This window comes from Lithobates pipiens, unplaced genomic scaffold (assembly GCF_037356315.1).
Source record: "Lithobates pipiens isolate NorthernLeopardFrog02 unplaced genomic scaffold, aLitPip1_a1.2 Scaffold_8, whole genome shotgun sequence".
Classification (NCBI taxonomy): domain Eukaryota; kingdom Metazoa; phylum Chordata; class Amphibia; order Anura; family Ranidae; genus Lithobates; species Lithobates pipiens.
In genome coordinates, this window is record NW_027507903.1 from 633,858,008 (window position 1) to 633,873,986 (window position 15,979).

The window sequence follows — 15,979 nt, forward strand, 5'->3', positions numbered from 1 at the left end:
ATGCAGGAAACGCTACAACACCTCAGGGAGACGGATCCTGTGGTGTACCTGCAGTTCCTTGAGCGTCAGGCTGAGAGAGAGGCTGCGGAACGCAGGGCTGAGAGAGAGGCTGCGGAACGCCAGGCTGAGAGGGAGGCTGATCGTCGGCACGAACTGGAGATGGCTAGGCTCCAGCAGCAGCGACAGGTTCAGAACCTCGGATCCCTAGAGCACAGGGATGACTCTTTGCCAGTGGCCCCGGCAGCCAAATTTCCAGTTATGGAAAAGGACAGTGACATTGACGTGTATCTACTGTCGTTTGAAAAAACTTGCCGTCAGTACCATCTGCCCCCAGCACAATGGGCCCGGTACCTGACGCCAGGGCTACGAGGCAAGGCCCTGGATGCTTATGTTGAACTGTCAGAAGAGCAAGGCGGTGATTATGAGGCCCTAAAGGCTGCAATCATCCAAAAGTTTCAGCTAACCCCGGAAGTGTACCGGAAGCATTTTAGGTCCTTGCAAAAGGGGCCTGGGGACTCATACCTGGATGTGGTAAGTCGCTTACGCACCACATTCCGGCAGTGGACTAAAGGCTTGAAAGCCGATTCTTTTGAGTCCTTGGAAGATCTTATGATTGAAGATCAACTTTTGCACATCTGTCCTACAGACGTCAGACAGTTTGTGCTGGAGCGAAAGCCAACCTCTGCCAAAGCAGCAGCAGAACTGGCAGATACCTATATCCACTCTCGGGTATCTGACCATCGCAAGGCTCCTCCAAATGGCTGGAAAGGAGGGAAATCACACATGGCAACCCCTCCTCTACCTACCAACCAAGTTTCTCAGCGGCTGGAACCTGAAGCTCCTGGAGCCAAAGCCTTTGTGACTGACAACCGCAAATGCTATAACTGTGGGAAAGGCGGACATCTCCGGACACAGTGCCCTGAGCAGAAGAAGACGTCAACCCCTGGCCATCCGGCCAGCAACCCTTCTGCTGTGCTGCTCGTCGGTGGAAAACCTCCAGGAACCAATGCCAACTTGCAGCCAGTCATTGTAGGCCAACGAACTGTAACAGGCTTTCGTGACACTGGAGCCGAAGTCACTTTGGTCAGACCAGAGGTGATAGAAAAAACAGACATCATCCCAGAGAAGTACCTTACCCTGACCGGAGTTGGGGGAACCTGTTCCCATGTACCTCGTGCCTATGTTTTCCTGGATTGGGGTGCCGGAAGTGGGATGAGAGAGGTGGGTGTCTCGGAGGAGATCCCCACTGCTGTGTTGTTGGGTTCTGATTTAGGTACCCTTGTTTCTTACTATGCCCCTGCTAAGAGCACTCTGGATGCTCCCACGGAACCTTCTGGACCTACCAAGGTACTGTTTACAGATGTTGGGGTAATCTCTGGGCAACCTGTGGATGGACAGAGGGAGGGGGAGGGTGGAGTTGAAGTGCAAGGTCCTCCTTCAGAGACAGGAGAGGAGGCCCCCTTGCTAGTGAAGGTACCTGATGTATGTTCCAATGTTGCTGAACTGATAAAGGTTAAATGTGATGATGATGACAATGATGACGATAATGATGACAATGATGACGATAATGATGATGATGATGATGTATTGCCAGTCTTGGTGGTCACTCGCAGTGCTGCAAAGGCAGCCGAGGTGCAGGCACTGATCGCAGAACAGCAGGAGGAGGTCTCGGGGCCCTCTCCCTGTTCTGACCCAGTGGACTCCACCTCTGTTGAGCCTCAGCAGCCGTCCTCGTTTGCCACAGGACTGCTGGCTGAGAGTTGTGGTCCTGCCTTTGAAACAGCACTGCAGACAGACCAAACACTAGCACAGCTCAGAAGTCTAGCTGATCGCCCCCCTGCAGAGAATGACAAACAAAAGGTCTACTGGGACAAAGGGAAACTGTATAGAGAAAGTTTGCTTGCAGAGGGGAATGAGGCTGACATAGGTGACAGACAGCTGGTGGTACCCAGTCAATTTAGGGGACCGCTGCTAACAGTGGCCCATGAGATTCCCCTTGCAGGGCACTTGGGGATCACTAAGACCCGAGGGCGGTTGGTACATAACTTTTATTGGCCCAGGATGCTTGCTGACATAGCTGACTACTGTCGGTCCTGTGTTACCTGCCAGCGAGTTGGCAAGGTAGGGGATGTCCACAGGGCTCCACTAAAACCTTTGCCTGTGATTGATGAACCTTTTAAGAGGGTGGCAGTGGATATCGTTGGGCCTTTGGCCATCCCTAGCAGTTCAGGCAAACGTTATATCCTTACAGTTGTCGACTATGCCACACGTTATCCAGAGGCAGTGGCTCTCCCCTGCCTCCGGACAGACAAGGTTGCTGATGCTCTCCTGGGAATCTTCACAAGAGTGGAATTCCCAGCCAAGCTCATTATCGATCAAGGCATTCAGTTTGTGTCTGACTTGATGCAAGCTCTCTGTCAGAAAATGCAGATGATGCATATCATGGCCAGTCCTTATCACCCACAAACCAACGGCTTGTGCGAGAGCTTCAATGGCCCTTTAAAACAAATGTTGCGCACCTTTGTGCACTCTCAGGGCAAGGACTGGAAACGATATCCGCCTCATCTGCTGTTTGCTTCCAGAGAGGTGCCTCAGAAGTCCACAGGCTTTTTGCCATTTGAACTTCTGTACGGACGGAGGGTAAGAGGGCCCCTGAATCTAATCTGTGAGACCTGGGAGGGCAAGATTGCCGACCCAGAGGTCTCTGTTGTGGATTACGTCCTAACATTCAGGGATAAAATGGAGACGCTGCTGGAAATTGTGCGGGAAGAACACCTGGTGCACCTGTCACAGGTCCTGGACCAACTGACAGCTGCCAATCTGACCGTCAAACCCAGTAAGTGTCAGATTGCCATGACCGATGTGCAGTACTTGGGACACCGGGTAGGAGGAGGCACCCTGAAACCCGAGACAGGGAAGGTTGATGTCATCCTGGCATGGCCTACCCCCCAAACCAAAAAGCAGGTTATGTCTTTCTTGGGGACCGCTGGCTACTATAGGAAGTTTGTATGTAACTATAGTAGCCTGGCTAAACCTCTGACTGACCTAACCAAAAAGAAACTGCCCAAGCTGGTGTCTTGGACACCAGAATGTGAGAAGGCATTTCAGGCCTTGAAGGAGGCGCTGGCCCGTGCCCCTGTGCTACAGGCTCCAGACTTTACCCGCCGTTTCCTAGTGCAGACAGATGCCTCTGCCTATGGATTGGGTGTAGTCCTGAGCCAGGTGGATGATGCTGGAGAGGAGCATCCCATCCTCTACCTGAGCCGGAAGCTGCTTCCCAGGGAAGTAACATACGCCACGATTGAAAAGGAGTGTCTTGCGATCGTGTGGGCTCTCCAGAAGTTACAAACGTACCTTTATGGACGGCACTTCACTGTGATCACAGATAACAATCCCTTGAGCTGGCTAAATCGTGTGGCTGGGGAGAATGGCAAACTACTTCGGTGGAGCTTAATTCTTCAGCAATACGATTTCACCATCCAGCATAAGAAAGGCAGCACCCATGGCAATGCTGATGGGCTGTCGCGACAAGCCGAGCCTGCAAGAGTCGGTTGCGTCAGGAGGGAAATTGTAGTTCCCTCCCATGCAACCACCTAAGGAGGGAGGTGTAACGATATCACGTCTGAGCCAGGATATATTGTAACTAGTTGCCATTTTGTGTGGAACGCAGCCATGACAGTTTGGCTACCTTGTAAACTTACTTACATCTGTAAAAACTCCCCCCTCCCTTGTCTTAGGAATTCCAAATGTTTTAACATCTTCAAAAGGAACGCAGAGAAAACAGAACCAGGCCAGGTCAAATAAACAAGGCTCAAGTTGCCTGGCAAGATATTGCGGCCTGTCGTAAAACTGTCACTTTCTCCATTCAGAGAACTAACAGATCCTCGTCGTAAATACTTCCAACAAGATAGCGTGCAAACAGATTAGTAACGTGTTGAAACGTTAACATTTTTTATAACTTTCAAAGCCATCATAGCACAGCCATAATATGGATATATTTGGTTTCCTTGGATAATTTCTAACATTTCAAGTCCAAACACCCCTATGTCAGGTCATATGGGAAGCCACTGGGACCCCTTACGGCTCCTAGGTAACCCTGAAATGGGAAACCTGTCATGTGTGGACTCGTTTTGAAGCAAATATCATGCTGATCACTAAAATGGATATCTGCAGTCTATAAACAATAGAGAGGCAGAGATATGAATATGTATAACAAAGTGTACCTGGGACAGGGTCATGAGTGTAGACACCTCCCAGCAACCAACCCCTAAACAAGATGACCAGACGATTGGTCACTGGTCGCTGTCAACACCCCCTTTGATTTGACAGAAAAGAGGAGAGGCCAAGGCAATAGGCAGTTCTCCTTTTACCATCCAAGCAGGAACATCTGCCAAGTTTGAGAACCGATTACCTTTGCTCATCGATTGAACTCTGATCAACTCTCGGACATTAATTGCAAGTATTCTACCTTCTCAATTCTACCTTATTTCTTTGTGGCTGTATATTGTCTTTATTTTTTGAAACATCCTTTTTCTGTAAATGTTTTATTCGCACCAACCTTGACCTTTTCATAATAAATCCTTATGTTGAAAAGTGTTAACCTTGTCTTTAAAGCTCTTGATGCAAACTATAAACGAACCTGTCTCTTAAAAGGGCGCTACTGTGGTAGAGTAAGGCACTGAGCAGACCTGTCTGTGGTGGCAGTGTGTGTTGCAGGCGCTTATTCTAAACTTATAATTGGTATTGCTTAAATTACGAGTCCCCCCGGCTCTGTCTTTTAAACGGGGGTGGTGGCAGTTAAAGGGTTAATTGTGTAATTAGCCCAGTGACAATCGCTCTCAGGCTGCCTGCACCTAGATTGTGGTCCCGCAAGCTGGAAAATCTTTGTGCTGGGTGCAGCTGAGTGTGGCATTGTTACGTAAGTGACAGCGTGGTGTTAGGTTGGCCGGTCCTTTGTCGCCAGTTAGCGAGGAGGGCAGGGATCTGACACCAGCGTTCGTCACAATGATGCTTGCCATTCTGGCCAAATAGTTCAATTTCATGAGACCAGAGAATTTTGATTCTCATGGTCTGAAAGTCCTTCAGGTGCCTTTTGGCAGACTCTAGGCAGGCTGCCATGTGCCTTTCACTAAGGAGTGGCTTCTGTCTGGCCACTCTACCATACAGGCCTGATTGATGGAGTGCTGCAGAGATGGTTGTTCTTCTGGAAGGTTCTCCTCTCTCCACAGAGAAACTTTGAAGCTCTGTCAGACTGACCATTAGGTTCTTGGTCACCCCCCCCTGAATAAGACCCTTCTCAGTTTGGCTGGGCGGCCCGCTCTAGGAAGAGTCCTTGTTGTTTCAACTTCTTCCATTTAAGAATGATGGAGGCCACTGTGCTCATTAGGACCTTCAATGCTGCATATATTTTTCTGTACCCTTCCCCAGATCTGTGCCTCCATACAATCCTGTCTCGGAGCTCTACAGACAGTTCCTTGGACTACATGGCTTGGTTTGTTTTGTGTTTTTGGTTGTGTCTGATATGCACTGTTAACTGTGGGACCTTATATAGACAGGTGTGTGCCTTTTCAAATCAACTGGAATTTACCACAGGTGGATTCCAATCAAGTTGTAGAAACATCTCAGGGATGATCAGTGGAAACATGATGCACCTGAGCTCAATTTTAAATGTCATGGCAAAGGCTCTGAATACTTATGTACTTGTGATTTTTTTTCTTCCTTATTAAGTTTGCAAAGATCCACTTTTCCAGTGGACCTCCAACTACTGTAACTATGGGACTTCCAGGTGGTTTCAGGGGGTTCTTGTGAATCTTTGGAACTATGTAGAACACTGCGATGTTATAGATCTCTGCTTTCAGAGAGCCCAGTTCCTTTTTTGACAATAGTCCTGCTTCCATCGCCAAGGATAGCTTGCAGCTAAGTTGAAATGTTGAATTGGGAATGGGGTTATTAGTCAACTTAGATAAGTTGACTCATCTCTTAATTGCTGCTCTACATTCCTCTTTGGTCAGATTGTCACTTAGTTGTTTACCCTAATCAATCTCTTTCCTTTCCCCATATAATAGGGAACCGGTAGAAGTATGTATAGTTACACACATACAGTGCCTTGCGAAAGTATTCGGCCCCCTTGAACTTTTCAACCTTTTGCCACATTTCAGGCTTCAAACATAAAGATATAAAATTTTAATTTTTTGTGAAGAATCACCAACAAGTGGGACACAATTGTGAAGTGGAACGAAATCTATTGGATATTTTAAACTTTTTTAGCAAATAAAAAACTGAAAAGTGGTGCGTGCAAAATTATTCGGCCCCTTTACTTTCAGTGCAGCAAACTCACTCCAGAAGTTCAGCGAAGATCTCTGAATGATCCATTGTTGACCTAAATAACTGATGGTGATAAATAGAATCCACCTGTGTGTAATCAAGTCTCTGTATTAATGCACCTGCTCTGTGATAGTCTCAGGGTTCTGTTGAAAGCGCAGAGAGCATCATGAAGACCAAGGAACACACCAGGCAGGTCCGTAATACTGTTGTGGAGAAGTTTAAAGCCGGATTTGGATACAAAAAGATTTCCCAAGCTTTAAACATCCCAAGGAACACTGTGCAAGCGATCATTTTGAAATGGAAGGAGTATCAGACCACTGCAAATCTACCAAGACCTGGCCATCCTTCTAAACTTTCAGCTCAGACAAGGAGAAGACTGATCAGAGATGCAGCCAAGAGGCCCATGATCACTCTGGATGAACTGCAGAGAACTACAGCTAAGGTGGGAGAGTCTGTCCATAGGACAACAATCAGTCGTACACTGCACAAATCTGGCCTTTATGGAAGAGTGGCAAGAAGAAAGCCATTTCTCAAAGATATCCATAAAAAATCTCATCTAAAGTTTGCCACAAGCCACCTGGGATACACACCAAACATGTGGAAGAAGGTGCTCTGGTCAGATGAAACCAAAATCGAACTTTTTGCCCACAATGCAAAACGATATGTTTGGCGTAAAAGCAACACAGCTCATCACCCTCAACACACCATCCCCACTGTCAAACATGGTGGTGGCAGCATCATGGTTTGGGCCTGCTTTTCTTCAGCAGGGACAGGGAAGATGGTTAAAATTGAGGGGAAGATGGATGCAGCCAAATACAGGACCATTCTGGATGAAAACCTGTTGGATTCTGCAAAAGACCTGAAACTGGGACGGAGATTTATCTTCCAACAAGACAATGATCCCAAACATACAGCAAAATCTACAAAGGAATGGTTCACAAATAAACGTATCCAGGTGTTAGAATGGCCAAGTCAAAGTCCAGACCTGAATCCAATCGAGAATCTGTGGAAAGAGCTGAAAACTGCTGTTCACAAACGCTCTCCATCCAACCTCACTGAGCTCGAGCTATTTTGCAAGGAAGAATAGGCAAGAATTTCAGGTCTCTCGATGTGCAAAACTGATAGAGACATACCCCAAGCGACTTGCAGCTGTAATCGCAGCAAAAGGTGGCTCTACGAAGTATTAACGCAAGGGGGCCGAATAATTTTGCACGCCCCACTTTTCATTTTTTTATTAGTTAAAAAAGTTTAAAAAATCCAATAGATTTCGTTCCACTTCACAATTGTGTCCCACTTGTTGGTGATTCTTCACAAAAAATAAAAATTTTATATCTTTATGTTTGAAGCCTGAAATGTGTCAAAAGGTTGAAAAGTTCAAGGGGGCCGAATACTTTCGCACGGCACTGTACATTTTTGAGGAATTTGATTGCAGAGAATACAGTCACCAGCCTCTATCTTTGTTAATTTTAATAGTTAATGTGTCCCCTTGATGAGGTGCCCTCTGTGGAGGATGATGGTATTACACGTTGGGTATCTGTAAATTGAGCCACCAATTGCACCCCCCTTACAGGTTCTGATGAAGCCCACCACAATTATGAGTGTGAGAAATGCATTAACCATGGGGTCCACCACACGGGTTACCCATGTTACCTTAAAGACACACAGTGAGATTCAATAAATACCGATCCTGTCACGTGTGTATGACAGCTGAACATCAACTGTGCATGTGTGAACCATTGAGTCGGAGTAGAGGTGGATGAAACAAGTGTCTTGGAGAGCGGAGGACTGGCGTCTCTCCTCACATCGCTTCGAAGCATGAGCCACTGGAATGGATTAGGCTCAATGGATACTCTAACCAAGCTAACTGAGTCTCCAGTTGTATTCATACCTTGCACTCCAATCACTTCTCGAGTCAATATCTATATTACAATACTGGTTCTACTATAGTGCACCTTGATGGATGAGCCGTACGGTTTAATCAGCTGAGGAACTGGATGAACTTTTTTCTGTAGCACAGCCCCCTAGAGGCCTGCTTTGATTTACCTGTTCATCTGCATCGCCTTGACCCTGTGAACACTCCAACCCACCTGGCACTCTGGGTTCAGACATCTTTTTGCAGGCACCTATAAATGACACTCAACACCAGTCAAATATATATACAGTATCTCACAAAAGTGAGTACACCCCTCACATTTTTGTAAATATTTTATTATATCTTTTCATGTGACAACACTGAAGAAATGACACTTGTCTACAATGTAATGTAGTGAGTGTACAGCTTGTATAACAGTGTACATTTGCTGTCCCCTCAAAATAATTCAACACACAGCCATTAATGTCCAAACCGCTGGCAACAAAAGTGAGTACACTAAACCACTGGCAACAAAAGTGAGCCTCCTGCTCTAATCACGTGCTTAAAAAAAAAAAAAAGACTCCATTTTATTCTATGCACCCTGCATTACCCTGCACCCTGTCTTACACTGTAATGTTCCTGCATTTATATAGCTGCACTAGTAGGGGCAATTTGATAGAGGCTAATTATTATACTATTAGGAACTTGGGATGCAACATGTATAAAAACACATGGAACATAAAACCAACATACAGATAGTATCCCTGGTGGAAACTGCACCCATAAACAAGGAATTGCACTTAGCCACTACACTGTAAGTTGTGTTATCCCAAGGGTTTTTTATTTAAACTTTGACTTTCTTGAAGACAAAGGCTAGGCTTCCATGTATGGAAAGATGTCTTCATAAGAATGAATGAATGAATGAATGAATGAAATACTTGTATAGCGCACAATGCGAACTGAATCGCCTCTAGGCGCTGTGGCGAGCTTTGATCATCTGCTAAAAGAGGAAGGTCTTGAGTTTTTTCCTAAAAGCCAGGTGATTTTCTTCCAGGCGGATGTTGATTGGTAGAGCATTCCATAGCCGAGGCCCTTGGACAGCGAATCTCCGATCACCCTTGGATTTATACCGGGCTTTGGGCACGAGGAGGAGGTTTTTGTTGGCTGATCGAAGACTGCAGTTTGGTGTGTAATGATGTATTTTCTCCATTAGGTATTGCGGAGCTTCTCTATGCACCCATTTGTGGGTGAGGCAAAGGGTCTTGAACGTGATCCGATTTTTTACGGTTAGCCAATGTAAGCTCCTCAGTGAAGGAGAGATGGATTCCCAGGGTTTTTTTCCTGTTATCAGCCTTGCCGCCGTGTTTTGGATCAGTTGTAATCGTGCAAGTTGATATTGTGGTAATCCTATGTAAAGCGAGTTTGCGTAGTCCAGTCGTGAATTAATGATTGTTCCAACTACCACTGGTTTGTCATTCTTTGGGATAAAAGGGATGAGTCTGCGAAGCATGCGCAGCAGATGGTGAGATCGACTGACTACAGATCCTATTTGCGCATCTATTGACATTTGTGCGTCTAAAATAACCCCGAGACTCTTCGCTTTGGTCTTTGGGGAGATAGTCTGCCCAAAGACGGTTGGTGGAGACCAGGAGGTTTTGGTTGCGGGCTTATGATTTGGGTGTAAGATAAGAAGCTCTGTCTTTGATTCGTTCAGCTGGAGGGAGTTAGTGGTCATCCAGTCCTCTATTGATTTGAGGCAGTTTTCAAGTTGTTGTTGGTGATCTTTTTTTCCATTGATCCGGAAATAAAGTTGCGTGTCGTCAGCGTAAGAGTGGAAGCAGAGATCTGAGCATCTGATGATTTGAAGGAGTGGGCGAATGTAAATGTTGAAGAGAACGGGTAACAACGGAGAGAGCCTTGAGGGACTCCGCAGGCGACTGCCCGAGTTTCGGAGAGGAATTTTCCTAGTTTCACTGTCTGTGACCGATTTCCTAGGAAGGACGCGAACCATTGGAGATCTATGTCTTGGACTCCGGTTACTTCTGTGAGGCGGACGAGTAGAGTATTGTGATCTACTGTATCAAACGCTGCAATTAGGTCTAGCAGTACGAGGAGACACGGCCCTCCGTCATCTGCTGCTTCGAGGGCGTCATCCCAAATCTTGAGGAGAGCTGTTTCTGTTCCATGACCCGGGTGGAAGCCTGATTGCAGCGGGTCCAGGAGTTTGTGAGTATCCAGGTGAAGTTGTACTACACCTTTTTCCATGATCTTAGAAATGGTGTTGAGGCTTGTAATTGGCCTGCGGTTGTTTGGATCCTGAGGGTCCAGGTTTGGTTTCTTGAGTAGAGGTTTGACAATGCCTTGTTTGAGGATGCTGGGAACAATCCCTTCGATGAATGATCGGTTTATGAGGTGGGTTATGGTTGGAGCCACGATGTCGGAGCATTCTTTCAGTAGTTTTGTGGGGATGATGTCAATAGGTGAGGTACTGTCACGCAGTTTATTAATGATGTTTTTTGCGGTGTCTACGGTAATTGGGGATAGTGAAAATTTTGGCGGTTGCGGTATGTTGGTGCAGACATCCTCTTTATGTATTTGCTGGCTGGGGTTGGATGTTTTCTTCTGACAAATTGTTTCCCTGATGGTTTTGACTTTATCGATGAAAAAATCCGACAGTTTGTCACAGTAATCCTGGGATTCGCTTTCTGGGGGTTCTAGGCACACCGGATTCATTGATTGATTAACCAGTCTAAACAGTTCCCGTGGTTGGTTTGCGGCCGTTGAGATTGTATATGAGAAGTGGTCCTTTTTGGCTTTGAAGATTGCTTTCCGATAATTCTCTGTGAGAATGGCAGGATAGACAGGATAGACCTCTGTCCTTGACCGGCAACTTCCTCCCTCTTCTCAAGGAGAAGAAGTAGGGATTGGGCCTACCGCACATTTGCAGAACCCCTGCTTGAGAAAATGAGCATAGAATAAACTGGCCACATCCTTTCTTAAATATAATATTGTGTTTTCGGATAAGGTTTTGGGATTTGGTTGGATTTGGCCACCTTAAGAGACTCTAAAAACTTACAACCACAAACTCTCTATATCAGTGATGTATGTGAAGTGCTTTCTTGATAACCCTTTTCACCTCTTGATTTCTCATGCTATATATAAGAGGGTTCAGCATTGGTATCATGACTGTGTAAAACACAGAAGCCAACTTGTCTTGAATCTGAAGGGCAGTGTTAGGAGGATGTAGGTAAATGAAAAAAACAGCTCCGTAGAAAATAGAGACGCACGTGAGATGTGAGGAACAAGTACCAAATGCCTTCTGTCTCCCCTTGCTGGATTTAATCTGTAGAATTGAAGAAACTATAAAAGTGTATGACACCAAGATAGGCATCAATGAGCCTACACCACAAACAACTACAAAGAAGAACGTTATTGAATTACACCACAGAGTGCTGGAGCAGGCCAGGTGAAGCAGTGGTGGTACGTCACAGTAGAAATGGTCTATGAGGTTTGGGCCACAGAACTCAAGACTGAACACACAGCTTGTTTGTACTACAGATTGCAAGAAACCAATAGAAAAACTAAGGAAAACGAGACTCCAACACTTTTTGTTGGTCATAACTAAGACATAAAGCAGAGGGCAGCAGATGGCAACATATCGGTCATAGGCCATGCACGAAAGTAAAAGTGCTTCTGTGACGACCAGAACATCAAAGCAAAAGAACTGGACCGCACAGCCATAAAAGGATATTAACTTTATCTTGGACATAAGGTCAGCCAACATTTTAGGAGCTATAACTGAGGAGTAGAAAAGGTCCACCAAAGAGAGGTAACTAAGGAAATAGTACATTGGAGTGTGGAGGTTGGAGGCTTTAAGGACTACAAACATCATGCCAAAGTTAAACACCACGCAAACAAGATAAACATTCAAGAAAAAAGTAAAGAGAAATGGGGCAAGCTGTTCATTATCTGTTAGTCCAGAGAACATAAACATGATCACTTCTGTTTTGTTTAGGTGGCTCATTGGGTCCTTCTGTCCTTCTTTTTACACAACGGTTATATAATGTGGTTAGCTAAGGTGACACATGTTGGTGTTTCCAGATGCAAAGGATTCAAGGAATAGTTTATTAACACGCAAAACTTTCCTTTATGGATAGGACCAACTAGTATCTATCCATCCATTGGCACCAAATGCAGAGCCAGTCTGTAACAAAGTGAATAAGTGCCGTGTAGAGAATAGTTTGGATAGGTTAACGCTGGTTGTAGATGCATGGACCACTGGAATGTAACACAATCTTTTACCAAACATGGATGGTGGATAGATGGTGACGTCTTTAGCTTTTCTCTACAGGAAGAAAAATATTGGTTACTGTTTACAAAGGTTTTCCAGAATGTTGGTAACATTTTTCATACAGAATCATTCATTTCTAATGTCAGTCTGATTTTATAAGCCTCTGTAGGTCCAATCTAGGTTTTACTTAGCGTCATGTCCAAAAATAAATGACTGAAAAAAATATCAACCACTACTTTTGGCAAATTTTCAGCAGCTACTTCCATATCTAAACCCTTGTTTTGCTATGAAATTAGGTCATGTCACCCATATGGGAAGATCATGCGGGAAACAGTACAGATGAGAGAATGTAGGAGTGCAGAACATATCTAGAGTTACAAATTCTGATTACATTTTCTTTAAAACTTTTTCAAATTTTGAACGATTTAATTTATTTTATGTTTTTTTAGATTATAGGAAAGGCTTTTTTTTTTTTTTTTCAATTTCTTTATTTATTTATTTTTTCCCTTTCCATAGGTAAGCAAAAACAGAGTTTTACATAAACAATCTAAGAGTCATACATCTAGTTTCCATGTTCATACATAATAAACAGAAATAGCATAACAGTTCATTCCATTCCGTTCGCTTCTTACTCCCCTTATAGTATAATATATAAAACCACAAAGAAAACACGCAAGGTTAATGGTAATATATATAACATATCGGGACAGTAACATAGAAACTTCTCTCTCAGTCCCACATACCCCATGTCTGATCCTAGATTGGTACTGTTCCCAATCAGATTAGAGTTGTATTGTTATCTCCTTTTTACTCATCTACCCCTCTTACTATTTTCCCCCCTATTCTTCAGCCCTCCACCCCACCTCCACCCCCCCCCCCCCCCCCCCCCCCCCCGAGAAGAAAAAAAAAAAAAAACCGAACCAAGCCAGAGAGGGGGGGAGGGGGGGAGAGAGGGGGAGTTCTCATCTCCTCCCCCCGAGTCTCCCCCCCCACCCCCCTAAACTGCGTCGATCAGTCTCCTTTCATCCCCCGAGGAGACATAGAGATTCCATGGTGTCCATATTTCCAAATAAGTTTTCCTTCTTTTCCTAGCTGTCCATATTAGGTCTTCCATCCTGTTCACCTCCTCGACTTTCTTCAACCACATGCTCACACTGGGAGGTTGTATTTGTTTCCACCTAAGTGTTATACATGACTTGGCTGTATTTACCAAGTGACACATGATGGAGTTCCCACCTATATTCCCTGAGGTCTCTGACAAATTCAAGAGGAATACTGCTGGATCCTCCCGTATCTCTACTTCACTGAATTTTTGAGCGATCTCTCGTACATCTTTCCAGTATTTCTTAATTTTTGGGCATGACCAAAATATGTGTAAAAAATTTCCCACTTCTTTCTGGCACCTCCAACACTTATTTGATATATGAGGCAAATATTTTTGAAGTTTTTCTGGTGTTCTGTACCACTGTGCAATAATTTTATAGTTAGTTTCCTGCAATTTTGTGCATGTTGCTGTTTTAAAAATTGATTGTATCATCTTTTTCTTCTGCTCCTCAGAGAAAATCCTTCCTAGGTCTATTTCCCACTTCCGAAAGAAGGGTAACTGAAAATTTTCTACGGGTTTAATTTTTTACAAAGTTTCTCAAATGGCATATAGTCTCGGTCTAGTAACTCTGGCTCTATCTCTGTTCTTAAAAAGTGTCCTAATTGTGCCGCCTGCCAGAAATCTAATTGAAAGGGACCTTTTCTATCTGTCATCTCCTGCCTTGTTTGCCATTTACCTTTTTTCACGAAATGCGAGGCTTGATATATTCCTTTTTTAATCAGCTTATCAAAAGGTCCTTTCTGTATGCCTGGTATAAATCGGGGATTGCCCAATATAGGAACTAGAGGGGAGTTCTGTGTCGATATCTTATTCTTAGCTAGGAGATGGTAGCATATCTGTAATGTAGGTCCTATTGTAGGGTGTAGCTTCGTATCTAAGGTCAAATTTCTGTAGCACCAAGGTGCTCTATGTAGTAGCTCCCTACATTGTGCTTGCTCTAATTTTACCCATATTTTCTGATCTCCATGTCGACACCAGTCTAGTAGTCTACCTAGATGTATTGCCTGGTAATATTTATATATGTCTGGTGTTGCTAATCCCCCGTATTGCTTTGGTAATGTTAATAATGTCCTCCGTATCCTTGGTTGTTTATCTGCCCAAATAAATTTCATAAATAATGTTTGTATAGTTCTGAAGAATTTTCTTGGTATTAACATTGGAATTGCCTGTAGGAGGTACAGGAGTTTTGGCAAAATATTCATCTTAATTATGTTATTTCTTCCAAACCAGGAATGTATTCCCCTGTGCCATCTCTCCAGGCATCCTCGTACCATCTTCAATGCTGGTGCAAAATTGAATTCATATATCTTATTGAGGTCTGTTGCGATCGTTATTCCCAAGTATTTCAAACCATAGTCCGTCCAATTAAATTTATAATCTAATTTTATTAGTCTCATCATTTTCTCTGGGACTGCTATCATTAAGGCTTCTGACTTGGAGCAGTTTATTTTAAAGTAGGATAGTATACTGTATGTCTCGATTTCCTTACATAAATTTGGGAGCGAGATTATCGGGTTCGTCACTGTGAAAAGCATATCATCTGCATATGCTGCAACTTTATTATGGGTATCTCCTATAATTATTCCTTGGATATCCCTGTTGAGCCTTACTCTGCATAAAAGTGGTTCGAGGGTCAACGCAAATAACAAAGGGGACAATGGACATCCCTGTCTGGTCCCATTTGTTATTGGGAAAGGTGTAGATACCACTCCATTTACTCTTACTTGAGCTGTAGGTTTTCCATACAAGCTTGTTATCCAGCCCAACATTTTCCCTCCTAGCTTTATATGTCGAAGTACCGAGAACATAAACCCCCACCCCACCCGATCAAAAGCTTTTTCTGCATCTGTTCCCAGAAATATACAGGGAGTCTCGGTAGAGTTAACTGTATGTATTAGGTTTAGGGCCTTAATAGTATTGTCCCTTGATTCTCTTGCTGGGACAAATCCCACTTGGTCTTGATGAATCAAAGAGGGCAAATACTGTTGTATCCTCAAGGCTAGTAGTTTGCTAAATATTTTCAAATCTGCGTTCAGTAAGGATATTGGCCTATAGCTTCCACATTGTTTCGGGTCTTTACCTTCCTTCTGTATCACTGTGATTGTAGCTTTAAGTGTATCTGAGTGGAAAGTCGATATGTCTCCTATTTCATTAAACAATTTAACCATATGTGGACCTAATTCCGGCATAAACGTCTTATAATATTGGGCTGTTAGTCCATCTGGACCAGGTGCTTTCCCACTTTTTATCTGTTTTATCGTGTTTTGTACTTCTACTAGTGTGATTGGGGATTCCATCTCCTCCCGTGCAGTACTTGTCAGAGTCGGCATTTCACTTGAACTTATGTATTCATTTATCTTAGCTTGATCTGCTGCCCTCAAGTTCAGGTTATACAATGAGGAGTAGA

At 44.2% G+C, this 15,979-nt stretch overlaps 2 protein-coding genes across 2 annotated transcripts in view; one reads left to right on the forward strand and one right to left on the reverse strand.

The window, feature by feature from the left end:
* Positions 1 to 7,992, forward strand: LOC143962423 (uncharacterized). The gene is made up of 3 exons (XM_077471700.1): positions 1 to 1,429; positions 2,192 to 2,836; positions 7,895 to 7,992. The coding sequence occupies exons 1-3, from the start codon at positions 1 to 3 to the stop codon at positions 7,990 to 7,992; spliced, it is 2,172 nt and encodes a 723-aa protein (XP_077327826.1).
* A 2,143-nt stretch (positions 7,993 to 10,135) lies between these two features.
* The window catches only part of LOC143964128 (olfactory receptor 5G25-like), a 29,600-nt gene continuing 23,756 nt past the window's right edge, over positions 10,136 to 15,979 (reverse strand). Inside the window, exon 2 of the mRNA XM_077473827.1 lies at positions 10,136 to 12,521. Coding sequence (XP_077329953.1) covers positions 11,271 to 12,200 — 930 coding nt within the window. The 5' untranslated portion in view covers positions 12,201 to 12,521 and the 3' untranslated portion in view covers positions 10,136 to 11,270. The remainder of the gene's footprint in view (positions 12,522 to 15,979) is intronic.

Coding starts and splice junctions, on each gene's coding strand:
- LOC143962423 (XM_077471700.1), top strand. CDS start 1: ATGCAGGAAACGCTACAACACCTCAGGGAGACGGATCCTGTGGTGTAC. Junction 1,430..2,191: donor GGGTGGAGTTGAAGTGCAAG/GTCCTCCTTCAG, acceptor AGAGGGTGGCAG/TGGATATCGTTGGGCCTTTG. Junction 2,837..7,894: donor CAATCTGACCGTCAAACCCA/GTAAGTGTCAGA, acceptor CCCCCCTTACAG/GTTCTGATGAAGCCCACCAC.